This window comes from Aquila chrysaetos, chromosome 16 (genome assembly GCF_900496995.4).
Source record: "Aquila chrysaetos chrysaetos chromosome 16, bAquChr1.4, whole genome shotgun sequence".
NCBI lineage: Eukaryota > Metazoa > Chordata > Aves > Accipitriformes > Accipitridae > Aquila > Aquila chrysaetos.
In genome coordinates, this window is record NC_044019.1 from 28,706,468 (window position 1) to 28,733,523 (window position 27,056).

The window sequence follows — 27,056 nt, forward strand, 5'->3', positions numbered from 1 at the left end:
GAGGTTGTCCTCTCTTCCTAAAGGCAGGCCACTTCAAGATTAGCTGTATCAGGCATGCATAGCTGAATATATTTTTCACCTTGAAATATGCTCCTCCTGATTTTTTTCCGTTTTTTTTTTTTTTTTAAGGTGGCTGATCTGATAAGCATTCCAGGGTGGAGTAAAACTGACAGATTTGAATTTTCCAGTATTGTAGTGAAAAATAGGTTGCCTAAAGAAATGAGGCTGTCAGATTGGCATCAGTCAGCTACATCTGAAATACTCCTTTCGTAAGTACCATTTACCACTTTGTTCTGCCCTGGCTGACTTAGTCCAGCCCTTGTTATTTTTACTAGAGACAAATTAATGGTTGTGTGGTTTACAACCATGAATTAACAAATTTTGAATATAGCCATGGGATATTACAACAAAAACAAAGAACTTTGATCCCCAATAATTGCGTCCAGGGAAAATTAACTGTTGTACCATGTACGTGAGCGTGGGTTGACCAGGGTTGTTTGCATTGTCTGCTGATGCCAGTCAGATTTGGGGTGCCCAGCTGCTCAGCATTTTGAAAGTGAGGTGCTTGCTGTATCTACAGACTTAAGTCGACTCATCTGAATGTTCTTTCCACATCCTTTCCTTGCCCCATTCAAGCCGAACTTTTCTTGTCACTGGTTGCTGACTATTAAACATTAGCAGATTTTATTACCCTGTAGAACAGTAAGTTCTATTTAAAATACAAAATTAGTTTCACTTTTTAATACATTTTTTCCCCCTAGCAACTCGGACATTATTTTTGCTCGAGCTTGGAATCGTCAGAAAGCTCAGATTGTGGGCTTTGCTAGCACAAAATGTAGGTGGTTGCAGATATGTCGGCATTGATACAACGATTGGATGTTGTTTTTAACTAAATTAGTGTCAGCAGACTTGGATTGTGCTCCTCCATTCCTAGGTTTTCAGTAAAGTGGCTCATTTTAAGGTAAGCTTATCTGTTGGTGTCTGTTGTTTCTTGACCAGTTAGTTATTCATGAAGACTTTTAATTTTCTTTAGTCTGACAAGTATGAAGCTTGGAGTTAAATTGTGCTCCTACTGAGGTCAAGGAGAAAAGTACTAGTAATCTTGGAGCTGTAGGGTGAGGCTCTTTTCATCTGTCTCAGAACATTATCCTTCCTTTAATTTGGGCAGTTGAAATGTGTCATGGTGATCGCTGTATGTACTAAAATTAAAGTGCTTTTTAGAGGAGGACTGTGCTTATACCTACAAACCTCCTCCTTTTTGCCCATGGACAAATCCTGGCCTGTGGGCTATCCCAGCTGGAAATGAAGGGGAGAGGAGACTTCAGATCTTGCTAGCTTGGTTTTTTCCTATTTACATGCATATCTTACTAATTGCAACTCAGGCAGGTGGCACCCTTGGCAAATCCACCTATTAAGTGCACTTGCTGGAAATGTGTACTCTGCTTGTGAGAGGGGTGCCAAGAGTGCTGCCAGGATAGCAGTGTTCAGCTTGTATATCATGAAACAGAGGGTGGTGCAGAGATGGCAGGGGGTGTCAGGGGATATCCTCCTGGAAACAACTGTTGTGATCTACAGTGTCATTGATTTGTAGGTCTGCAGACCCTGGGAACAGGCTCTGAACTGATACTGGTTGATTAGAGGAGGCATATTCCAAAGCAGAGAATTTCTTTGTTTTCTCTTTAATTCAGTGGATCCCTTATCCTGCTTTTTACAGGTGGTTGTAAAGCTGTGAACAGTGCTGTGAATAGTAGTGTTTTGGTATCATTTAACTCTACTTAGGACCTTTCCATACTCTTGCATGAAAAACAATGAGATTTGCAAGATAATACTTTTTTCCTGAAAACACCACCACTGTGGACAAGTACATGCCAAGCAGATACATTGGTTGTTCTGGTGTCTCTATAATAAAAAATAATGATTCAGAAAATGTATTCAACTTTGCAAAGAAAAACTTTATTCCTGAAGGCAGCAGTGGTACGGCTAGGAAGCCCTTGAAAAGCAAATGAGCCACTGTCACAGGCTAAAGGTGAGAATTTTATCTGGTTTCCTCTTGCATATTGCATTTTTGCATGCAGCTCCATTGAGTGGAGGCAAATGGGTGTTGCCAACTTGCAGGGTATTTGGTTTTTTTCTTAAATGTTCACTTTCTCTCATGTTGTTGTTAGGGGAAAAGTACTAATCCTCGAAGTTGCAGGAGAATGCTTGAAAGCTTGAACCCTTTGTGTGCAGAGCCCAAAATCTGACTTAAATATTTTAATGGTAGCATCTCTTTTTAAAAATACTTGTGAATTTTGACATCTCAGTTAATGGCTTAGACTACATGGAATTATCAATACTATTGCTCAAGAGCAGGCAATATGTCAGCGTTGAACCCTCTGCGGTGTGTTGTATACAGCATTATTCTACAGGAAAATAACCAGTTTGGAGTGAATAGCAAATGTGATACTAAATCTTCTGTATTAGTACTAAGGTTTTGAGAGCTGATTTTTTTTTTTTCCTCATGAGAGAATAGGGACCACTTAAGAAAAACTCTTAAGAGGCTTTTGAAATTCAAGGGTATAAATTGTAAGGCTGTGAGGTTCAAGAAGGTAACAGGTAGAAGAGGTTGTCTGTGTTTGAAGATAGTGTGGAACTCATGAGAGCTATTTGTACCCAAGGCAAGAGGTGTTTGGAGTAAGGGACAGAGGGGATGGATTTAAGCAAGGAGCGCATGCACTCAGAAAACACCTTGATGTGTTTATGCTGCCTGAGGCAAAGGGCCTTTGTGAAAAAATACTAGGGAGGAATAAGCTGAGATAGAGATGGGCCAGTGTTGGGCCAACTGGCCAGTAGTCTGTTCTTGTTACTACCAATATACTCCTGTAACCATCACCATTGTACTTCTAAGGGTGTATTCATGCCAGCATTTACAATTTAAGATGGTGGGATGTGCAGGTAAGTTCTTGTCCCCTGGGTTTTGAAGGTCAGTTTATACTCAGAGATGTATTTTGGGTATTTGTGTCAGTGGGCAGTATTGTAGTTCCAGATCTAACCTAATCATATTAGTTCTGTAATGATGACATTGTAGTGACATGATTGTGGTGCAGTGGCCTTATCCTGGGGGAGCTGCATCTGAAATGTGCCAAGCCACAAGGGACTCTTTGAACTTTTCCTTTCTCAAACCCTGATGGCTTAGTCCCACGGCTCTGGCATCGTCTTTCATTTTTTTTCCTTCTCCTTGGAAAATGGGAGACAGTAAAGGAGAATCTTAAAAGTAGATATCAAATTGAAATTCCAAAATTAAAGACCCTGTTGATTTTTGCCAGTGTTCCCTGCCCATGCTGAGCAGTCTATGGCTTGGTTGTAAATAAGGCTCTTAGATGTTACATTAGTACATACAATATTCTTTAAAGTACAGATCTGTTCCCTTATTCATAGTCAGTTATGCTAGAACTATCCTCACAACCTTCTGGCTGCTGCTGTACCATCTCCCCCCAGGGAAGGGAACAATTCCTGCAGGCATCGCTCGCAACAGGTATCTTCTGCTGCTTATAAAAGGCAGCCCTGTCTTGGAAGGGTTCATCTTCCTTTGGTGCTAATTTGTCTAATTAAGGCTAATAAGAGGCTAATATTATGAGCCTCTGTTCCATATTGTGTGTGCTGAGTAGGTATTCCTCCCTCTTGTAAGATGCTCTGAGATATTCCCACCCTGGAAGGGTACCTTTTGAAGGTTTAGATATTTTTTCATCTGTCCTACCCTTATTTCTGCTGTTTCTTGCTAATGGTTGTTATGGGTAAATTGTACAGGGGAGATACACAGCAACAGACCTTGCTGTCTTGTTCATGCTGCACGCTGGGGCCTGCAAGAGGTGCTGGAGGAGAGATGGGTTTGTATGTGTGCAGACATGAGCAAGCAAATGCCTCCTAGGCAGCTTCAGGACATTTTGTATGGCTGTAACCACATCCCCCCTTCTCCCTGCAAGGCAAGAACAATTCCCAGATTGTGAGGAACTGAGCTCAGAAACAGAAAGAGCTCCATTTAAGGCCCTTAAAAATAGCTGGACAAGGACTGGTGAAGTTTAATCCAAGTTCTAATTGATGATTTCAGTCAAGTGCAGTAAGTGCTTACAGAAAGGTGTGATTAATGGGAACAGGAGGTTTCTGTAAGCTGCAGGGGTGATGACCCAACCTGGGGTAGAAAGCCCATGTCCCGTGTGGGATATGCTTGGGAGGAGAGGAAGGATATGTGTTCAGGTAGGGGTGATTTGATGGGGCTAGAACCCTATCTGCTAGTGAAGTGCTGTTTCAGGGGAAGGGTTTGTATTTTATGAACCAGCAGATGTTTAAGGGTCAGGAGCTATATGGTTAAGCGTGCTGAATGTTATTTTTGGTCACCCCAAATTTGACAAACATTGTTATTGTAAAATGCTGTTGCTTTTTTAGTTCACTTCAGTATAAAAACACTTTGGCATCTGCAAGAAATACAGAGAGCTTCAGTAGCTCTAATAAGTAACTTCAGAAAGAGGAAATGTGGGTATAATGGTAAGGGACAGAACATGGTTCTGTTGACAGAAGGGGATGAGGAAGGTTGTGCAATGCTGTGGAGGAGTACTTGTAGTTGCCATCTTGTGTGGTAGGAGGCAGAAGGCGGTTCTAGAGGACCTAACTGGATGGAGTTAATCTGGCCTGTTCAATGTCCTGGGCCTGCCTGGGCTACTCAAGTGGCTCTCAGGGCTTACCATGGAGGTGCCCCCATTCTCCTCTTGGGGCTCTCAAGCCAGGCTGCAGCGCCCATGCTGCGCTCTCCGGACAGGCGTCTCTCAATACCTGGGCAAGGCGACCTGGTTGTGCTGTCAGGGGGAAGGTGCCTCTGCTGTGGTAGCACAGGCAAGCAGAGGAGCAGAAAATAACCCCCAAGGAAATGCTGCTGTTTGAGCTGCCATGACACAAAGCTTGTTTTGTTTCAGTTTTCCAGATGGACTTTCCTAAGCAGCTGTAGCAGATGATCTGTGAAAGCTGGCAGTCCTGGGCTATGACTTCTCAGTGGGACAGCAGGTTGGGGCAGGGACATTCCCTGGGAACGTGGTGGCATTTCATCCAGTATTGCAGGAGCATGCCACTGGGAGGATCAACATGCCAGTATATATTGCTGGATTTCTGCAGAACAGCAAAGGGCTTTGTCCTGTAGTGACTCCAGCCATCCACAGAGCTAAAACCTAGAAATCATGTTTCTTTTGGGCTTCCTGTAGCCCTAAGCAGTGAAGATGAAGGTCTGGTCGCTGGGCTTTGAACAGTTACTATTTTGAGGGAGTTTCTGTTGGGCAAATTATACTGTAGTACTCTAGAGCTGAGGCCAAATTTGAGGAGAACAGCTGAAAGGGGGTGCTGACAGATGAGATGGGATGTCATACCTGGGTTGTGTGAAGTTGCAAGCAAGTCACCATCTCGGGCTGAGGGGAAAGGTAGGTGATGAATGTATTGGGCTAGCAGGACTTCCTCCTGCTAATGCCTCTGTGCAGACATCGCCAGTGGTCTGTCAGTGAGAAGAAACTTGGCACTGGTGGATCTGATTTTAGTGTGGTGTTGGCCTCCCATCTTCTGCTTGACAGCAATAGCAAGTAGTGGTCTGAACTGTGGGAGGTTGAGTGAGGACTGGACTGTGAGGAGGTTTTTTTGGTGTTCGAGGTGGGGATGCTGAGTGAGTTTGCAAGCCCTCGTGGATCTAGGGATGAGGCTTTGCAGGGGGTTAGTGTGTTGGGCTGTGTGGGTGCAAGTGTGCCTTGGGTGTCTGCATGATGCTGTGAGCTCAAAGTAAATCCTGCTTGTGGACTTGGGTGGTGGGGAGTAGCTGATTCTCTCCTGGGGTGTTGGCGTGGTGTGGGTGGTCTCCTGCGGTGCAAGATCTACTCACAGCCCTTTTCCTTTGGCTATGGCTGCGTTCAGCTTGTATTTGCTTGCATACCTTCTTCTGAGGCTAATGTCAGATGTGATGGGATGTTGGATTAGACTAAATCTCCTAGGTTTAGCTGGAATGTTGTCTCGCTGTAGCATTTTTCTCCCTTGCTCTTTTCTCTAAGCCTTCCCCTACAGACAGCTAATTCTCCCCTTCCCCCACATCCTGTCATACCCCAGAGCATGTCACAAGGAATTAGTGGCTGAAAAGGCCTGGGAGAGGCTGCTCCTCTGGAACAGTCTCTCCTTTCTGTGACCAGGGTGGCCCCTCTCTGTGCCCCTTTTGTGTCCCGTCCAATTCCCCACCCCCTGGCCATTCAGTACATGCCAGAGGAGAGACCGGTGGCCCTGAGCCTTTCCCAGCCCTGCTCCGGCAGTTGCTGCCTGATGCCATCCGCTGCAGCCGAAGGGCTTCCCGCTCACAGCCGGGGCTCCAGGACAAACCTGAACCGCTGCCGCAGCGCTCCCGGTCCTGCCAGCTTCTCGGTGGCGAGAGGGAGGAGGTTTGTGCTGCTGCGCTTGCTGCTGGAGGGCTTTCCTTCTCTCCCATCTCTGTACATCTCTGACAGCATCGCCCGCTCTCGCTCCCAGTCCTCCTTCCCACAATTCACATACAATCTCCTCAGAATAGGGATGATGTCACTTCCTTCCAGAGGGTGCTGGGGGTGTGGAAGGGGGGAGTCACGACCCCTGGCTAGGTGGCTCTCAGCTACCCCGATGAATAAATGAGGTTGCTGTCTTGGCGGGAGGGCGTTGCTCTGAAGATGATGCCCAGCTCTGTCGGCAGGCAGTCACCACGCCGTCCTTCCCTTTGCCGAGTGGGATTTTCAATGGCTGCAAGAAGAGTTTGCTGTTCCCTCCTTCGCTTGTGATGTCTGTCTCTGTGGATATGCACTTTTCCTGAAATACCCTTACAGGAGAGAAGAATGTGCAGCAGCTGGACCACATGCCATGTAAGATTTCTGCTTCCATAGATCCTTCTCTGTCTGAGGGTCAAGGGCTCTGGACTCCTTGCACACAAAGCTTGTGCCTGCATGTGCTTCCCCCTAATTTCAGCACTGGGAGCTTGGGGCTTCTTGTACTGGGGTTCAGGTTTCAATATCCTGGGAATTTTTCACTCTTTGCAGCAATTCTAGGGGCAGTGCAAGGGATTCTTGCTGTTGTAAAACTAGGGTCAGTGGTCTCGGGGCTGTTTGCACTCTGACCTTCCACTTTTCTCCCAATTCCTCTGCTAGATCATATCTTCATCATCTTAAATAACTCCTGGGATCTGCTACCCTGGGCTGAAGCCAGAGAGTCCTCACACTGGGAGCTTCACTTTTTTTTTTTTTTTTGTGGGCTTTACAGTCTCAGGCCTCCTATCATCTTCCTTCTTTCCAAACTGGGGGCAAGGCCCCAGACCTCATGGTTTAGATTTTCAATAGAGAGTCTTTGAAAATTAACTGGGACCCTTTCTGTGGTGCACCAGGAGCCTGGTAAGCATACAGCTAGGAGTGATGGTCCCACAGCAAGTACTCTTGTGTGTGACAGTGAGTGACAGGGTGCTCTCCTCTGTCCCCCTCTGTTGCTGTGGATAAGGAATTCGCATGAGGTGTTTGCTGCTGTTGCCGATACCCTGCCTCTTAAACTGGCCGAGGGTGGAGAAAGCAGGCAGAGCACAACTGCTTGCATCTGGAGAGGTGGAAGAGTTGTGGAAAGTGTGTTGGCGGGATGCAGCTGTAAGCGGAGGGATGATGGGAACTGAGGTCTGAGCTTGGCTAGGACATGCTGTGGTGGCCAGAGGCAGAGTGAATGAGTGTGCTGGAAAGTGTATCCACATATACTGAGCATTTATATCTTGATATAAGTGCTTCATACAGGCAGTGCATGACAGGCAGGTGGGTTATTCATGGCAAGGCTAGAAGAAGTCCCCAGATGGCCAGAGGAGCGAGCAGTTTGAAGGTAGAGCTGCAATGTACTGAGTGCTCTGATTATTATGTGCTAAGGAAGTGTGAATCCAAATGGTGTTGCAATTTCACATTTGCTTTGTTTGTGGAATAGAGTGTTTCCTTCACCCAAGTGAGTAACATACTGGAAGTGTGTCAGCCTGTTAACTATGGAATCTCCCAGAAAGTGTGAAAGATTTGTGTAGGTTTTCAATACTTGGTGACTGAAAAGGGTAGGAAGGTCTAGTCCACTGGCCATGGGTGTGGGGCCATCTCTGTTTTGAGATGGTCTGCACAGTAGGTAAGCAATGGGGTAACCACATGTGACTGGTGAATAGGTTTTAGTAGGACAAGGCAGCTTCTGTTACTGCAGCAGTTGGTGCTGTGATACAGTCTGTGGTCTGTCACAAAACCACCACTTGTGTTACTTTGAAGGTTCAAATTAGTTTAAATGTGATCATGTCACTACTCCCCTTTTTTTTTAACCAGAGCACTAGACATTATATACATGTGATTTTTTATTTTTTTTTGCCTGGTGCATGAGGTATGGCATCCACATCATATGGATGATATTCTCTCTGAAATGCTGTTGGAAATCCTGATTACATCGTAAGTAACAAATGGAGACACTTTGATTTTTGCCTCTGTGAGCCTAACAGCAAATTGCCAGATCAGTACAAAGAGCAGTTACTACTTCAGAGATGCGGCTTTGGAGCAGTGTGGTCACTGCAGATCATAGATGGAGTGCTCTGGCAGCAGTGCATGAATGTGAAGATTGGGAGGTTAGTGGGGTTAGAATAGGAGAAGTGCTGTCATTTGGAACTGAGATGCATCAGTTGCGAGAACTTGGCACTCTTGAGGTGGTGGCTTGCAGCAGAGAGGCACAGGCCAATGTGTGGTGTCCCCTGGTCTGTGGTAGCGCAGGAGGGTACAGGTAAGAAGTTTGACAGTGTTTAGGGCATGGAAGAGAGGGACAGGACTGACTGCTGCAGTCAGGAGATCACTGCTGGCTGTGGGCAGACAAGATAGACATGATCTCAGAAACCAAAGGTTGACAAAACCAAACAGAAGTTGTGGTTGTGGGTCATGGTTGAAGTGTGTTGTACAAGAAATGCAGAAGGGAGATAGGGTGTGCTGCAGGAAAGGCCTGAGCTGTTCAGATGTGGTGGACTTGGACTGGAGCAGGCTGGAGTATGTACAGCATAACTGAAATGGTGTGGGAGAGCTGTGTTGGGAGGAGGTGTCTGGATAGCCCTGTGGAGTCTCGTGACTTATACCACTGCTGTTTCTTTTTTTAAAGGGTTTGTGAAGCTTTAAAAATAGGAGTACAAACAAAATGTTGGGAGGAACAGCCAGCTCCTCAATCTTCGACCTTTTAATTGTTGGTGCCTGTCAGGGCTAATGTGAACACAAAGGAGATGTGGAGCTGGCAGGGTGCTTCTGTGCAACTGATGGTCAAGTGAGAGATCTCCTAGGAGCTTGCCTCCCTTCAGCTGTAAGTGTTTGCTGTTGGGAGCCAGTCAATAGCTTCCCCAGATGCTGCCACTAACTGCTAATGGATATTTTGGCTTGCCGAGCCAAGTAGGGAGGGAACTGTTGGACAGCAAGAGAAAAGGGTGGCAGCAGGTGTGCCTGTGGAAGAACATGGTAATAGAGTCATCTTTGGAGTTGAGGCCAGTATAACCTGTCCAAAACACCCCACAGTGACTGCTTACCAACATGCAGCCCTAACAGGATTCCAGGTAATCTTGTAAAGTGGAGCTGGGTGAGTGGTGATTATGTTCAGTGAGTTATGCACCGGCTTCACCTAATACTTCCCACTCTTTAAACTGTACATTCCCCTCCTGTACTCTCCTTCTCAAGCATGCCATGCCCCCTGGTGCTGGAAGGAAGAAGCTCTGCCATCTTTGGTGTAAAATAAGATAGCTCTCAGGTGCAGTCTTTCCACTGGTGTGGGGTTGTGGGGCTCTCCTGAGGGGGTTGAAGAGGGTCAGCAGCATCTTTGATTCTGTTTTTTTCCAGGAGGTGAGTGTCGTGCCTGCTGAACTTCCTCAGACCTGCTAGCCATGCCAGGGATTGTTGTGTTCCGCCGTCGCTGGTCTGTAGGCAGCGATGACCTGGTTTTGCCAGCCGTCTTCCTCTTCCTCCTGCATACCACCTGGTAAGTGAGAAAGGCAGAGTGATGATTTGAATCCTCCCATGAAATCTTTTTGCTACTCCTGTTTCTTGCAGCTGTAATTCTTCCTATGCTTATTATACATGCAGCTGGAAGGCTTGTTTGGGGCATTTGTGACAGACACCAGCATATTTCCAGCTTCCGGTTCTTTGGATAAGTTCTATTCTAAGTTCTAGCTCCAGCTCCAAAGAGGGAGCCTGATGAGAGCTCCCTGCATCCTCCAGTGCAACCCAAGGTTGTCCACTGGAGTTTGGGGCTGTGTTTCTGTACAGGGGCTCAGGAAAAACAATTGGAGTGGCAGATCCCATGGGGTAAGAGTGACTTGACACAGATCATCAGATCATCAATGTCAAGTGACTTGACACAGATCATCAAATTGTTCTGACTGGGGCAGCAGGGCCTCTGGATGGCTTGTGGGGAGGAGATTTCTGGACCAAATTAATATTAATTTTAGGTAGCTGTGGGACACTGAGATTCCTCAGTAGCTTTATCAGGAGAGCAGGTGTGGGATATTACATGCAGCTTTCTTTGGCTTACTGCTGGTAACAAGCTGGTTTGTGACTGGCAGGTTTGTGATCCTCTCTGTGGTGCTCTTTGGGCTGGTGTACAACCCCAACGAGACCTGCTCGCTTAACCTGGTGGACCACGGCAGAGGCTACCTGGGCATCCTGCTCAGTTGTATGATCGCAGAGGTGGCAATCATCTGGCTCAGCATGCGAGGCAGTATCCTGTACACAGAGCCCCGGGACTCGATGCAGTATGTGCTCTATGTCAGACTGGGTAAGAGGCAGCGGCCTGAGGCCTCCTAATGACTCAGCCTCCACACTGCCATCTGCTATCGCAGAAGACTTCTCTCCCCACACCCTGACAAACACACAGCTTCTGAAAGACATCCAGATGGCCACTTGTATGTGATATGCATCTGAATACATCACATATACTGCACCCTGTCATTGCTGTAAGACTCTCATGCAATGCCCCAAATATCTTTCTAGCAAACCTTTAACTTGTCATCCTCATTGTGATGCAGGTACATCCTTTTCCTCTAACAAAATATGCTCCCCTTCTGTCTCACAACACAGATCTGCCTTTAAGATGCATCTACACCTCTCCCCCACCTTTTTTCCACACGTTTTCCTATGATACAGGCATATGTCTGTGTAAATCATGGTGGTTCTGACCCCAAGGCATGTGCATGTCCTTGCCTGTCATATAGACACTTATGTCTACACCCACCTACCTTGAGGCATATACTTGACCTCTTGACTCACATGTGATGCATCTGTCCATCCAGCAACCTGCACTTTGATACTCCACCTCCAGGCACCAGGAGATAAATAGGTTTACCACCTGCTCACTGGTTGCATCTTGTCTCTTAGAGTGCATATTTGTCTTCCCAAAAACATGTCCTGTCTCACCCACCAAGAACTACATCAGAAAAGAGATTGTTCCTTGATCTCTCTCGTTCAGGGCTTCCCTTTTAGTTTGTCTTCCCTCTGTTCTGTTGCCTTCCAGGAACAGAAACTTGATTGGATTTTTCTGTGCTGAGTGAAGATTTTAAGAGAAAAATCTTTTGGAGATGCAGAGTCAAGCCCATTTCAAACAAAGCTTCTCATGTTTTTGCATCTCTTTTTTTTGCTGGATTGTTTTCATGCAGAATTCACTAACATACGGGTAACCTTGCTTGAAAGCTCTGTCTGGGAGACATTTCTCCCTTTGAGTGCTAAGTGCAAATCATTAATGTGAATAGCAAACAAATCTTTCTCTCTAGTTTCCCAGACACACTTCAGTCTCCCTAGGGAGGCATGTAGAGCCTGACAGTTTGAGTAACACTGTGTTAAAACCGGACTAAATGGGGCTAGGGAGGTAAAGAGAATCCAAAGAGCCATTTTCCTACCCAAGAATCATCTACTTTTCTTCCTTGTCTGCCTTAAACTATACATGTGTTCAGGATCTGCATTTACACTGTATCTTGGGTCTTGTATATGCTGGTTTCATGGGGCTTTTTACTTTTAATGGCTTCATCAGTTCTGATGATAGAAATAGGAGTGTGACCATTGTGTGGGGAAGGTCCATGTGACTGTCCCATTTTAAGCATGTGCTGTTTAGTGCATCTGAATCTAGGGAAAGAGTTCCAATATGAACCACTATGAAAGTCTCATCTGTGCTACTGCTACTCTTGTCCTGCAGCAGGTAATCTCAGAAGAGACAAACCAAGGTAGGCAAAGCTTAGCTCAGTTTAAGAACGTAGGTGGGGCTGATCAGAAACCAGGTCCAGCCCTGCTTCCTTGCCCACTGCTGTTGAAAACTTTGCTATGTGTCTCTTTGAACTGGTCTTTCCAGGCTAGTGAGAGTCTGTAGTAAGCCACTTGTAGAAAGATACTGTGCCAACATGTAGATAAGGAGGGTGGATGCTTAGTTGGCTAGACTGGAATGTGAATTTAGCCTCAGCTCCACCAAAGGCTTGCTAGGCATTACTAAGCAAACTATTTACCCTCTCCATAGCTGATTGTCCACCTGTGCTTTGGGGTTGTAATGTGTAGAGGAAGTGTGAGGATGGGCACTTTGGAGCAGTGTTTCCCAACTTTTTTGTTCCAGGGAACCATTGTTAATCTCCAGTTTCTTCATTACCAGGGTAACATGCAAAACTGAGGAGCCCATAAATGATTCCTTAAGGGCTGTGTCCTGGGAACTATTACTGGAAGGACTGCAAAGGGCAGAGGTGCTGGGAACAGTTGCTAAGTGTAGTAAGCAGAATTAATCCTGGATACACACTACTATTTATTTTGTATCTTTGAATCAGACCAGCTGTCTGAGGTGGTTAAGACCTAGGGACTGTTACATGGTGATCCTTGTTACCTAAGGGAGTCTTTCCACTGTCCTGGGCAGAAGGTAGGGCTGATTCACACCTCTGATACAGCCAAGGGCACTGACAGCTCTGTTGTGCACACGTGGTCCTTGTGTCATTTAGGAGTAGTTAGTGTTAAGCACACATTACATTTTTGTTCATTTTCTTGAATATCACCTTCCAAAGCATTGGGGCCTAGTCCTGCAGTCATTTATTCTGTGCAACTGTCCTGTTAAAGAACATGTCTTTGGGCTTACTCTCCAGAAGATGGGGAGAGGCAGTTATTAATCCTTAGGGAGATGCTGCTACTATTCATTGTGTTCCTTTTGTTTCAGCTATCTTGGTGATTGAGTTTGTGTATGCTATTGTGGGCATCGTTTGGCTAACGCAGTACTACGCTTCCTGCAATGATATCACAGCAAAGAGTGTCACTTTGGGTATGTATTTGGAATGTGGTTTGTGTTCATTCCTGTGTATTTGCAGACATCCTCTTGCCTTGGAGAGCTCATTCATTCATGCATGCGGGGATTGACTGTTGGAAGTGGATTGTAGCTGTAAATGTGGTGCTTGTTTTCCTGAGACATTACTGCTCGGAACAGTTGTTCTATTCATTTGTTTGTGCAGTCTGCACTGAGGCAAGAATTCATGTTCCCATGGAAGGGTCTGGCTGGGGAGTCTGTAAGACCTGGTTCCCCTTCTTCAGCTCAAAATGGCTTTACTGTTTTCCTGGAACTCCTTTTCAGTCTCAGCCAGTCTCCTGGTGGGGGTGATGCTAATGTTGCAGTCCCCCTAGATACTCAGTGAGTATTTAATGGCCTTCTGCATGTGCAATCTTCTAAAACAGCTGGAAAATCTAGCTGTGGTTTAGAAGCCTTTCCAGAGGATTTCCTTTTGCGGCAGCTGGCTGCAAGAGTATTTGGGCTAATTTTCCCTGCCCTGCAGCTATGGGGAGGTGGGTCTGATGTGTGTGGCGAAAAGCAGGAAGCAATGCTGCCAAGACTTATGGGCAGAGCACCTGACTTTTCTTCTTTCTTTGCAGGAATGGTGGTGTGCAACTGGGTTGTCATCCTGAGCGTCTGCATCACTGTCCTGTGCGTCTTCGACCCAACAGGCCGGACCTTTGTTAAGCTGCGTGCCACAAAGCGGAGACAGCGCAACCTGAGGACATACAACCTGCGGTAAAGCAGCGTTTCTGGAAGGGTGCCCTGCTTTTTTTGGTTCTTGACATTCTCCTTGCTGTGCTTCAGGGAGCATTCAGCTTCAGGCGTTGCTTCCCTTTGGTGAGGGTGATTTTGGAAGAATGCAGCTCAGACTGTCAGGTGCTGTGTGTGGGCATCTGTATCCAAAGGAGGCGAAGCAACGCGGTATCTGGCTGGATTGTGCGTTAGTCACTGGATTTGTGAATTCTTACAAGCCCCTTGAGCCAGTGCTGACCACAACAGCTTTTTTGTCCATCCTGTAGCAGTGTTTTGCCTGGTAACAGCGAGGCAGTGCTTAGATTTTGCTTAGGTAGAGGCAGCATCTACTTCCAAAGCCCCTTTCTTCCTTTATTTTTGTCTTCAAAATATGACCTTTTGGCCTGAGGTTTCTTGTATTTGGTCTTGGCCAAGAAGCAATTTCTTTTGTGTTGGCAGTCAGATCTTTTAATTAAGAATTGATTACATCTTTGAGCTACCCAGATGGGGATACGAAAGCTTGTTTTTCACTAAGCAAGGCATTTTTCAGAAGTTTTTTTTCCAGTAGTGGGACAACACAAACAGGCTTTGTTTTCTTATGCACTCTTGACATATGTAACTGTCAGCAAGGAATGTGGCTTTGTAGGACTTGAGGGCATTAGGCTTTGAATGCTAAAAAATGAGGCTTTTTAAAAATACTTTGCAGATTTTGCATTTCTCATTGGGAATGTATATTCAAGAGGGTATTTTGAATACATGCTGTTCCAATGTCTTGAAATGGAATCCTTCAGGTTGTCTTTTTGAGGAAAAAACAGACTTTTGTAAGGACCATGCAAGCAAGTTTTGTTTGAAGGAGCCTGTTTTTATTGTGGAATGCAAGACATTCTTCCTAACCTTTCCAATATGTTACTAACACTAGCCTTGAATATTTGGAGTTAGTGCCCTGTTAGCCTAACATGTGTGATTGCTGTATTGTGATCAGGACATTCCCAGGGAGATCAGGATGAGAAGCTGTGATGATACTGTGGGCCTACTACCCCACACTACATCAAAGCTGTTTGGCTCAGTGCATTATTTTTCCAAAGGGAAACCAAGTGCCACAGATGGCAAAGTTTTTTGCCAGAGAACTCAAAAGTAAATCAAAACAAACCCCAAAATTCTCTCCCCTGTGTGGAGTTTTGAGATCCCAGATAGCTGAGTGAAGGTATTTGTCCCTTGGGCTATGGCCAGGTTTTTCCCTTCAGGCCTGTAACATTTTCAGAGAGCTTGTGCCTGCTGTTTGCAGATTTCCACTCTAGAAAGGGAGTGTTAACAGATGTTAACAAGCAAAATGCTGTGGGCTATAATGTGAAAGGGAAACATAAAATGTTACTATGTGTTCACTACTAAAGCAATTGTTTTCAAAGAATATATCTTGAAATTCTCTGCTTGCTTAAAGCAATCCTTTCCAAAGAATATATTATGAAATTCTCTGCCTGCTTCTGGATTGTGATCCTGTAAGATGCTGAGGGCCAGCCATTCCTAATGAAATCCCTTGGTCTAGAGTGCTACGTGCCTTCTGATGTACAGCAGTAATTTGACCCTTGTATTACACTTAACCTGGGCTATGTTTCCTCTGTCTTAACTCATGAAAAAAACTGATTTATTTGTCACGTTAGGAGATGTGTAACTTTGGCTTCCTTACTGTGGTACTCTGCTGTAGCTATTGGACTTTGTTACATAGTGGTTTTCCTTTACCAGTGGCGTCGTGATGTGTGTGGGCTTTTATGTTCTTGCAGAGCTAAGAAAATAAAACAACAAAACAAAAGGCTCAGCTAATTGTGCTGAGGCTTTTCTAAGAAACTTGCTTTAGAGCTCATACTAAACATGTCGAAGTTCAGTGTTAGGAAGAAAGAATTTGGGAAAAGTTGGAGTGAAAATAGCTCAGAGCACACTTGCTTGTTCAGCCCCCGCAGTGAAGTTGTGAAGTTCTTTGCATTGCTGCCCGAGTTCTTTGGCATTTGGTGGAGCAAAGTGAGTACTGCCAGCTCTGTCTTAGGACACTTGTATTCCTGTTCCTCTTTTGGAGTCTTCCTTGGAGGTTATGGGTAGTTGTTTCAAAGTTCTCAGGCATGAGTTGATGGATTGCCCTGCAGGATCTGTTCCTTTTGTTGCAGGCAAATACTCCTTTACCAGCATCATCTTCCAGGTGCAGCCCACTTTATGTGCTTGGGCTTTTCCTGATGTGATCATCTGCCAGAAAATAGAAATGGTCTTTTTTGATTGGTCTGACCTGTGAGTTAGTCTGTGTTCACATTAAAAAAAGACCCTGCATTAGAGTTACTGTGGACTTTCGGTAGCATGGCACTCTGGCAAAGAATCACACAGTCACCCACTTCAATGCCACTAAGCCTGGCTTGATCTAAGGGTTGTTTGCAAGTATGCCAGTCAAAAATAAGGGACTGTCACCCTGCAAAATGTAGTAACTAGGACAAGCTCACAACAGTGAACTCAGCTATAGTTCATTTTAAATAGGGTTGTCCAATTAGCTAATTTTGAAGCTGAAATTGAAATGTCATATAAACCAAATGTGGGTTGAGCTAGACCTTCTGTATTCAGCCTTTTTTAACCTTTTCTATATTGAAAGAGAACCTTTAGGGGTTTTTTAATTAAAGTTATGCACCATACTTGAATAAAGAGTGCAGATTGTTTAAGTTCTGTGACTGTATTACATTTAATAAATACGTTTTTCCAAATAAGCTATTTATTGGAAAAAATTGCACAGCTCCTCTCATACTAAATGCTCAGGGTCTTTTGTACCATTCCCACCCCCTCACCTGGAGGTGGAGTTTTCCTACTGAGTGGTAGTACATCCTAACAGATGATGCAGCTGCCAAATTGTGATTAGACCCTCCTTCTGTCCAGACCGCCAGATGTTCTTGGACATCCTGCTTCCAGCAGATGCTATAGTATAACAGTAGCTTCATTATAGCCATCCCATTCAGACAGGATACCATGTGTATAAATACAGAGGCTTGGTCCTGGCTAGAACAGCTAGATTATTAATGATCTCCCTGTCCTAGAAAATAAGCCGAGTTTTTAATTTATATGTGGCCTCCTTGCCTCTGCTAGACCAGGATAAATACAAGAATATGGTTTATGCATGCATTGTATCAGTGATAGTGTAGGCTGTGTGACTTTGTATTGGATCCTACTGTTTGTTTGCAGTCATGTTCTCCTACCTGTCCTCATACGCATACTCTCCCCTTTATTTGTAGGCACCGCCTGGAAGAAGGGCAAGCCAGCAGCTGGACACGCAGACTCAAAGTTTTTCTTTGCTGCACACGGACAAAAGACTCTCAGTCGGTACGTACCAAATATGTCCTGTCAGAGAGCAAGCTCTCTGTGTATGGCTGACGATGCATGGGACTCAGCAGAGCGTAGCAGTGTGGGGTTCCTGCTGTCAAGCCTGGACAATGTGTGTCTCATTTCACTGTGAGTGTTCTTTGAGATCTGGAGGCACAAGGAGTCCAGTGAGCCTTGACAGTAGTGCATGCAAGGACTGGAAATGCCTCCCAAGAAGTATCAAACTGAGCTACCTTCAGAATGACCAGACTTGAAGTTTTCCTGCATGCTGGTTCCTTTTCCTTCCTTTCAGCCCAAGTAGCCCAAATGAGCACTTGCTTTTCTGCAGGAGCGTACCTGGGTGTTCCATGCAGAAACAGAAGCTGATGTTTCCCCTCTAGATGCAGATGTCACATTGCTGGGTAGGGTAGTTGTCTTGTCAGAATGGCTAGTCTTAACCCTCTGGTTTTGAATATTATAGGACAGTCTCTGAAGGTAAAGTTAGTAGCACTGAAAAGCAATGTTGTCAGTGTTAAACTCTTCTCCTGGAGTTGTTCTTTACCTTGCTGTTGCAGTGAACTGGGATAATAATTTTAAGTGAAGATATCAGTGGAAGAAATACATATTTTCACTATGTTTAGGTTCAACATTTGACAGCACTTTTTGGTCAGCTTCAGTTTCCCTTTATCAGCCAGCTTGCTTAGGCAGTTTCTCCTATAGTTTGCATCAGTGTCGTATGCTTAAAGACAAGAGAGATACCTCTTTGAAAATCGGAAAATGTAAACCTGTCAGAATCGGCAAAAGAATACTTCTGGATTACTAACAGTAAAAAAACTACTACTTAATCCATAGATTCACATGAAGATCATTGGTTTGAAGTTTTCGCATGTTACAGTTGGGATTTTTCCTTGCCGTTATCTATCCAGCAGGGAAGGGTAAGGGGCTTGATATTGCTTCCCCAAAAGTTAGCAGTCTATACTTATTAGAAGCAATGGGAGCAGGTTTGTCCCTTAAGGTGGTATTCAACAGGACTCCTGAGGACCTGCTGGAGAGGTGAGTACTAAGGTGGAAAATTTTGCTGATGACTCATAATATTTAAGTTGTTGAGAGTTATGGGTATTTGAGAACCCTTGAAAGACCAAGCCAGAACCAAAGTATTGTTATCAAAGATAGAAGAAAGTCATAAAGAAAGACGAGCTGATGCATGTACGTCTGAAGAAACAATTTCAATTACTTGCATATGTTGGCCTCTGAATTAGTTGCAACCTCTCAGGAAAAGAGCTAGGAGTTATCAAGGACGCTTCAGCAAAGACATCAGTGCACAGCAGTGGCCAAAAAATCAGAAAAACCTTTAGCTTCAGTAGAAGGGCATAGAAAATGACAGGGAAAACACCAAGGGGCTGACCACATCGGTGATGTCCTCCCTAAATATAGCCTGGTGTTTGGTCTCCTAAAAGATGCAGCAGAAAAAGGAGCATGTTGAAGGGGATATGAACTTGTATAGGAAGAGAAATGAGGCTGGGATTTTAACCTCAAAAGGGAAAGGTGTAATAAGATGAAGAGCTGTGTAAGAATAATGGAGAGTCAGGTGAAGGCTACCTGAACATTTGTTCATCACAGATGGCAACCAGTATGAATTAGATTAAAAGGATTTGTTGGTAAGTGCTGTGTAGTTATCCGCAGGGTGCAGTTTCCAAAGCGTGGATGGCTGCAGGAATAGTCATAGCCCTTTTCCAGAAACCCAAGAACATGTACTGGCATGCTGATCCTCCCAGTGGCATGCTCCTGCAATACTGGATGAAATGCCACCATGTTCCCAGGGAATGTCCCTGCCCCAACCTGCTGTCCCACTGAGAAGTCATAGCCCAGGACTGCCAGCTTTCACAGATCATCTGCTACAGCTGCTTAGGAAAGTCCATCTGGAAAACTGAAACAAAACAAGCTTTGTGTCATGGCAGCTCAAACAGCAGCATTTCCTTGGGGGTTATTTTCTGCTCCTCTGCTTGCCTGTGCTACCACAGCAGAGGCACCTTCCCCCTGACAGCACAACCAGGTCGCCTTGCCCAGGTATTGAGAGACGCCTGTCCGGAGGGTGCAGCATGGGCGCTGCAGCCTGGCTCGAGAGCACTGACAGGCATTGGAATGGCCTGGTTTCTGAACAGCTCTATTTTATTCAGGAATGCAAAATATTTCATTTCATGTCAAGCTTCTTTTAACAAACTTTTCATTCTGCAGTGACTGTCTGTTTCTACTTTTTTTTTTTTTTAGTTCAGCATAAAAGCAGATACCAGAATCTCCAAATTCCTTGTGCTATTGAATTTCCATTTTACATTCAGCTTAAGCAATTTCCAGGCTCTTTTCTTTGCAGAAACAAGCTCTGACTTTGTGTGTCCTGGCATGACAGCGTGTGGAATGAATGCGTATGTAATGGATCAGAAATGAATCCATTGCTGTCTCTCCGAGTCTTCATGGAAAAAATGTTCTAGCAGAGGATCATCGTCCTCTGGGCTGGAAAATAGTTCTGCAGAGTGGACATGGCATTGGGGCAAGAATCTGTTCTTAGGGGTCTGAAGTGAAATCTGAAGTGCTAAGTGTCCACCAGCTCTGCCAACCTCAGAGCCTGCAGGGTTTGTAGCAGAACGCTACAATTAATCCTACAATGTAATATCAGGTGCTCCAGCAAAACCTCTTTCTTCAGAACAGAACATAAATGTTGAACTTTCATTATAGCCTTTTACTTTGGTCAGAGTATTAAGGGGTGTTGCTGTCACTTTGGGTTAATGAGTGTTTGTCATATTTTACTTTGAGGCTGTTTGCATTTCTTCTGTGCTTATAGGAACTGTGCTAAGATTTATGGGGTCAGTACTTCAAGGATACTGCAGTTGTAATGTTGGAAAGGTTAATGCCAGGCTGTTTGCTCTTCAAAGGCACAGCTGGCATGGAAGCCTGCACAGTTGGCACCTGAAGCCCCGTTCTTAATGGTGATTTAACTTGCTTTTGCAGGCAAGTAAAAAATGATAGAAAGTAATCTTGCACTCCAGGAGTTTGTCAGAGATAAAAGAATGTAGGTCATTTCCTGCAAGACTGCTAGGGAGAGAAGGGATTTGCTTTCTTGCTGGTCAAAGAAGAGAAATAGAGAGATCCTTTCCTGAAGACCAGCCTTTCAAGTGCATGGCTCAGGCTTTCTACAGACAAGACTGCAGTCACATGGCTTTATGTGCTGAGTAAAGGATGCTATGAAAACATGGGGTAAAAGTTCAGGATAAGGCTGTGACACACCTCGGTAGGAAAGGTTATTGATGGCATGAGTCAAAATACTGATCATTGGCATACTACAGCACTTGCTCAGTCCCATGTTTTGTTGATCCAGCCTCTTGGTCACCCTTGTCTTTAAGCATGCTGGTCTGAGTGATGGCCAGATCAGCATTGTCTCACAGTCCCAGCCCATCTCCAACCTCCCAAACAATTCTCATTTAAGATCTTGTGGGGTTTTTCTTGTAGTACAGAGCAAAAGGGAAAATAACATTTCTCCTCAAAATACCTCTGTCACTGCTTCAGAGCTTTTGCTTGGCCCTCTCAGGTCAGTTCTAATTCTGTTCCTCCTGTGGTGTCTTTTTTGGGTTTGGTCACCTTCTCTTCTGGGAACTCTGCATTTAATGACTTGGATCTTCTTCCAGGTTTTCCTTTTCAGGCCCTTTTGCCTTGGGTGTAGTCCAAGATAAACCTGGAAAAGCCTGGTAACTTGGTCAGCTCCTTCAGTATTAAGAGCTGCCATATATAATACCTGCTTGTTGCAATTAACTCTTTGAAATCACATAGCAAAGAATGTGATGGTGAGCAATGAGCAGCTACAGAGACTGTTCAGTTGCAGGAATCAAAAGCTGTCACTTTCTCTGTGATGTGCCTGGGTTGGTGAGGTCTGGGTTAATTATGGGCCAAAAGATCCCAGGACAGAGTTACAGAATTGAAGAGGCTGTTAAATAGGACAAAATCAGTACTTTTTTTTCCTGAATAGCCTTTGTTCAAATGAAGTTGCTTTTGAGGAGAACGGATGACTCTGAGATGACACTGGATTGGGATTTGCTTGGTTATCACTTTACTTCCTCCGTCTTATTTACAATGTAGAGATGAAAACATTTCCTTTCTCTCACTTTGTGCCTGCCTGGTCTGTTTCAATGTTGATGTGGTCTGCTTGCCCACACATAAGCACCAAGCATAGTACAAATTCAGTCTCAGCTGAGGCCTCTGAGTGTGACTATGTAAAATAAATGAGATATTAATATGATTAGACCAGATATGGTGTTCCCTGAAGGAATCTCATGGATGTTTTGGAGAGAGCACTACAGAAATGAGGCCATTGCTGCCGCATTGGTTCTCATTCTGTGTCCTGTTTTGAGGCTCCCCACACTCAAACTCCTCCTCCTAAACTCTTCTCTCCCTGGATTTTGCAGGACGCCTACTCTGAAATCGCCTACCTTTTTGCTGAGTTTTTCCGAGACCTTGACATCGTCCCATCTGACATCATTGCAGGCCTGGTTCTTCTGCGCCAACGGCAGCGGGCAAAGCGCAATGCTGTGCTGGATGAGGTGGGTGGAGGGGGCCCGTTGCTGTGCAAGGAGGCAGTGGGCATCTCACTTGGCCTCTGACTTACCTGCTGCTCTTGTGACTTTGTGTGAGAACTGCATGACTCTGCCCACCTTGTTTCTGGTGTGTGATGGGCTATTGCCAGTCACTGAGCTATAAAATAAAAATACTAACTTCTTTAGCAGCTTATTCTGAGACTCCCAAAGGGCCCAACTGACACCGAGTCAAGCTTGTGAAACCTGTCATCTTTTCTAGGGAGGTGATGCATACAGTTTTAGCTCTTGACCCCAAATGGGCAACTACCTTGAAGGAGGTGGTAGGTACATGAAAGTGAATGGGAAGATTACTCCTCGTATATAGTGAGGTGGAGAAGACTCCAGCATCTGGGTAAAGCTGCAGGATGAAATTCAGGGAAAAATTCCAAAATTCCCAAGCCATTACTGGCATTGAGATTTGCAGATTGTCAACCTAGTAGAAAATTGTTTTGGTTTCTTTTTTTTCCCCCAAAGATGGGGTTCAGACAGCAGGGATCAGATCAGGCAGAAATAAGAACAGCAGAGCTGGAACCAGTTGGGATACTTGAAAGTATCTTGTCCCAGGTTACATAGTGCTTTCTGTTTCTCAGATATAGATTTTTGTCTTCGTGTCACAGCGAAGAATTTTTATGTATATTTGTGACTTACAGGCGAACAATGACATTTTAGCTTTTCTGTCTGGGATGCCGGTGACCAGGAACACAAAGTATCTGGATCTGAAAAATGCGGTAAGTCACTGGACTGTGATCTTGCAAACTCACCATGCTTCCCCATGTAGCCTGTTTTCTTTCTCTCAGTGGCTTCTCTTATTCCTTTCTGCCCCTCTCTGGAATAATCAAGGAAATTAAAGATTAGTACAACAGAGTTTAGTAACAAAACTCGCTCTCTAGAGGCATTTTGTCTTCAGATCACTTTTAAAGCATTATCCGTCTCTGTCTTCCACTTTGTGGGAAGTGGTGGTATTTCTGCTCAGATGGGGGAAGGCAATGTGAGGTTTCTCCAAAGCCAGAGGTAGGAGTTGAGGGCTGCATCCAGGAGTGTTGTGCAGAGCTCCATATGGAAGTACCACCATCAGAGCTCGTGGAGCCCAGCAGGCAGGGCTCCATCTTGATAACGACAGGGAGCTGCCTGGAGTGAGATGGAGCCTTCCTCCCTGGGGCTGATTGCAGTTCTCAGGATGGAAATGGCTGCAGTCTGTTGTGTGAATTAAGCTTGGCTTTTCTCCTGGCATGCTGCTATTGCAGCCATTCATTGGGCAAACTGTATTCACCCCCCTTGATGAGATGATATTGCTGCAAGAGAGGCAAGACTGACCAAATCCCAGCATCTCTGATCAAGTGATTCTGTGATTAACCTGCTTGTGGCTGTGCTGTACTGCATTGCGTTTAATGCTAACATCCTGCTCGTGCTTAGCTTGTCTCTCCTTCTGAATAGGTGTGTGTGGGGAGAGATGTCAGCAGAAGTTATAGAAGACGGCACTGAGGCATGTGGCCCCAGACTGGCTTTATGGTCCTCTCTGGGCATCTTACAGCCTGTGACTATGTGGAAGCAGTACATTTAGAGCACTCATCTTCTTGGGACTTAAACTAGTTTATCTTCTCCTCAGCTAGGGTAGGGTGGGGCAAAACGCATAGGGGATGGCCTTCTGTTGCAGCAGGGTGTTTGATAAACAGAGGAGAATTTCTCTAGAACTAACTTCTAGTTCTGTTAAACAGCTAGCAGGGCCCCTCTGCTCAGGAAAACAGGCATAGCTATACTGAGCTGGTTTGGGGAGAGGGAGGATCTTGCCCAGCAGAACCAGCTTGCTCTTCTGCAGTCACCTGGAAATGCTGACAGTGCTGTTCTGGTGGTGCTGAGAGAAGGCTGATGCTCAGAAAGAAGGATGCACGTGTCTCACTATGATGAAAAAAGGGAAACAGTAGAAAAACACTGTCTAAAAGAATAAGGCCTTTAGTGAGTCTTTTTTCTCTTTCAGCAAGAGATGCAGCGGTACAAAGAGGTGTGTTACTACATGCTGTTTGCCCTGGCTGCCTATGGCTGGCCCATATACCTGATGAGGAAGCCCACATGTGGACTCTGTCGCCTGGCCAGATCCTGCTCGTGAGTGATCATCCTATCTATCACTCTGCCTTTTCTTCTTCCCTTTTTCCTTCTGTTTTTCCTGGATTTAGAAATAGCCTTTCTTTCATCAGTTTTCCCTCTATCACCCCTCTATTTCTTCCTCTTCCTTTTTTCCTCTGTTTTTTTCCTCTTTTCTATTCTCATGCTTTTTCTTTCCATCTCTCAGTAACTCTGTGCCTTCATACTCCAATATCTTCCTCTTGAATCTCTTCCATACAGTTGCTTATCTGCTTACCTTGTTAAATAAACCAGGCTGTCCTGTGTTCTATCCTCTCTGGTGCACTAAGGATCATGCCAGTCCTGTGCAGTTTGAACAGCCAGCAGAGAGAAGTCATCTGGCACAAGACTGCTTTCACACTGAGTCAAAATAGCTGTCTTGGAGCTCAGAAAGCTGATTTATCGGCAAGCCCAGATATGCAGGCAGTTGACGTTTGGGTCTTCATTAAAGCATCAGCAAGACTTGACCAGAGGTTTTGCTGTGTTCTCTATGACTAATTTTTGTTTTTCTGCCATGCTGTATAGTGCTCACCTCATGGTAGCAATGCTGTAGTTCAGTTCAGGATTGTATTGTTTTAAGTGTTTGCTTTCAGCTGCTGTAATCATGTCATCAGATTCTCTTTGGGGTTCAGCTTTTTGCACTTATGCAGGCAACTTCTGTGCTGAACCTCTTAGGAGGAATATACTTCCTTTTGAGTATTTTTATTTGTGAAGTGTCTCTTAAGGGAAAGAAGGAAAAAAAAAATGTGTGCTTCTGTTTTTGTTCTGGGATGATTCTAGACCTGTTTTATTTTTTGTTATAAATAGATCTAGATCTCAATAAATGCTAGCTGCTTTGTGTGTTGAAGCAATGTAGGACTGTGCTATGAAGCATAGTATCCCTTCAGAAGCGATAGATCCCAGCCCCACCATCCATTGATTCCTTGGGGACTGGTTGCACTGTAGCTCTATCTGGTGCTCGGAAGGAAAACTACATCTGATCCCAGTGCCCCTTTTTGATGCTGAAACATGAGTTGTGTGCTGTTTTGTGCAAGAGCTCCTACAAGTGAAGGAAATCACTGCTGTTGAGATGAGGCCAGTGTGGCACGCAGGGTCTGTCTTTCCCTTATCTCTAGGCATTCCACTCTAAAGCCAGTCTCTTCCATGTTCCTCTCTTCCTCAAAACTATTTTTTTCTTCTGCAGGTGTTGCTGTCTCTGTCCTTCGCGTCCCCGCTATGCACCTAGTGTCACCATTGAAGAGGATAATTGCTGTGGCTGCAATGCCATTGCCATCCGGCGCCACTTCTTGGATGAGAACATGACCTCGGTGGACATTGTTTACACATCCTGCCATGATGCAGTAAGCAGAATCTGCAACCCCCTTCACATTTGGGGTATGCTTCTAAGGCCCTTTCTAATGTAATGGGATTTACATGCTTCCAGGTGTAGTGGTACAAAGAAGGAAACTTAAGCCTTTTTCTGACACTAGAGCGTCCCATCCTATTGTTCTGTCAAGAAATTCTGCCACGTGGACAGAAATATTTGCTACTGCCAAAAATCAGATCATTCAGAGGAGTGCTTACCCATAAGGCATAACCTGTCACGCTGCTCTGCCTCTTTTTCCCTGAGCAGGAGAATAATTAAACAGGAATGTCTCACCTAATTGTTACAGTAGTGGATCTTTTCCAGGTTTATGAAACGCCTTTCTATGTGGCAGTGGACCATGATAAGAAGAAGGTGGTCATTAGTATCCGAGGAACTCTGTCTCCAAAAGTAAGCGCACTGTGCAGTGGCCTTACATACCCTTGGCCACCCTGGCAAACTTTCAGGAGGATCTGAGACCTTCCTGACTCACACTTGGTGTTTGACTTGCCTGAAACATGGTGACTTCTTTTCTTCCAGGATGCCTTGACTGACCTAACAGGGGATGCAGAGCGCCTTCCAGTTGAGGGTCACCATGGAACATGGCTGGGACACAAGGTGTGTAAAAGAAAAAACAAACCCTAAACAAAAACCCCACCACTTCTTTCCTAATGTTTTGACTTTTTAATTATACACAAAAAAAAGTGGTCTTAATTGCTTGAGGTGCTTTTAAGAGGGATGTAACATAATTGCAGTGAAATGGCTTTGAGATGTTAAAAGAAAATCCTTAGTGTAACAGTTAAAATCGCTATGTCTGTAATTAAAAAAACCCATACAATTAGTAAAAAACAAACTGTAAAAGGCATCTGTGGAGACCTAGAACAAAATTATTGGAGTAATTCAAATTACTTTTTCTTCCAATGACCTTTTCAGAATTTGCAATCAAACCCTGAGCATGTGTTTAAAATTCTGTTGCAGTAGGATAGGCATTGAACCTCATAAAAGGATACTGACAGGACTTGCATCTGTGTAATTAGACTGATGCTATGTGTCTGTGTTAGTGATCAGGACTGGGCTGACTAAATCAATTTACTATAGAGCTGACCCTTGCCCTAGTCCAGCAAAGTAATGACACACATGCTGAGTTTTAAGATTATCAAGAATTTGGCAGCCTCTCGAGACGCAGTGCCTGATTGGGAAAGAAAAATACAAACTGGAGGTTGTGTGTGTTGGAGGGAACGTAGCAACTGCTGGAAATGCTGCTACTCAGGGAGACAAGATGCTGCTGATCATCTGGTCAGTGTCCCTTCAGGGCAGGATGCTTGGCTCCTAATTCCTAAGGAGCCAAGAGCTTGGGAGCTCCTGCTTCATTCATGATGTCCAGCCTGAATGCCAAAACTCTTCTCTGTGCTTTGATGCTCTGCTTTAGGAAGTAGAGCATTAGTAGCTGATAGATAACTGCATACTCAAATGCTTAGCTGGAATTGGATCTGATAAAAAAAGTGCTTACCTAAGAAAGTGTTGTTTGGACTCTCTGTGGTCTCCAAGTCTGCTGGAATGGGTCTTTTTGAACACAGTGTTGTGTACCTCCTATTTGG

At 44.8% G+C, this 27,056-nt stretch overlaps 1 protein-coding gene across 11 annotated transcripts in view; it reads left to right on the forward strand.

Moving 5' to 3' along the window:
• Positions 1-27,056, forward strand: part of DAGLA (diacylglycerol lipase alpha) — a 76,096-nt gene that overhangs the window by 22,474 nt on the left and 26,566 nt on the right. For 4 of the 11 annotated variants that reach the window (XM_041129114.1, XM_030038404.2, XR_005934111.1 and 1 more), the window contains 12 exons: positions 6,719-6,884; positions 9,879-10,017; positions 10,601-10,812; positions 13,216-13,317; positions 13,920-14,058; positions 17,313-17,400; positions 21,831-21,965; positions 22,649-22,726; positions 23,974-24,098; positions 25,300-25,456; positions 25,786-25,869; positions 25,999-26,076. In XM_041129114.1, coding sequence (XP_040985048.1) covers positions 9,923-10,017; positions 10,601-10,812; positions 13,216-13,317; positions 13,920-14,058; positions 17,313-17,400; positions 21,831-21,965; positions 22,649-22,726; positions 23,974-24,098; positions 25,300-25,456; positions 25,786-25,869; positions 25,999-26,076 — 1,293 coding nt within the window. In that variant the 5' untranslated portion in view covers positions 6,719-6,884; positions 9,879-9,922. Of the gene's footprint in view, positions 1-6,718; positions 6,885-8,558; positions 8,639-9,878; positions 10,018-10,600; positions 10,813-13,215; positions 13,318-13,504; positions 13,681-13,919; positions 14,059-17,312; positions 17,401-21,830; positions 21,966-22,648; positions 22,727-23,973; positions 24,099-25,299; positions 25,457-25,785; positions 25,870-25,998; positions 26,077-27,056 lie in introns of those variants that run through there. The other 7 variants (XM_041129115.1, XM_030038406.2, XM_030038405.2 and 4 more) reach the window with 5 other exon arrangements.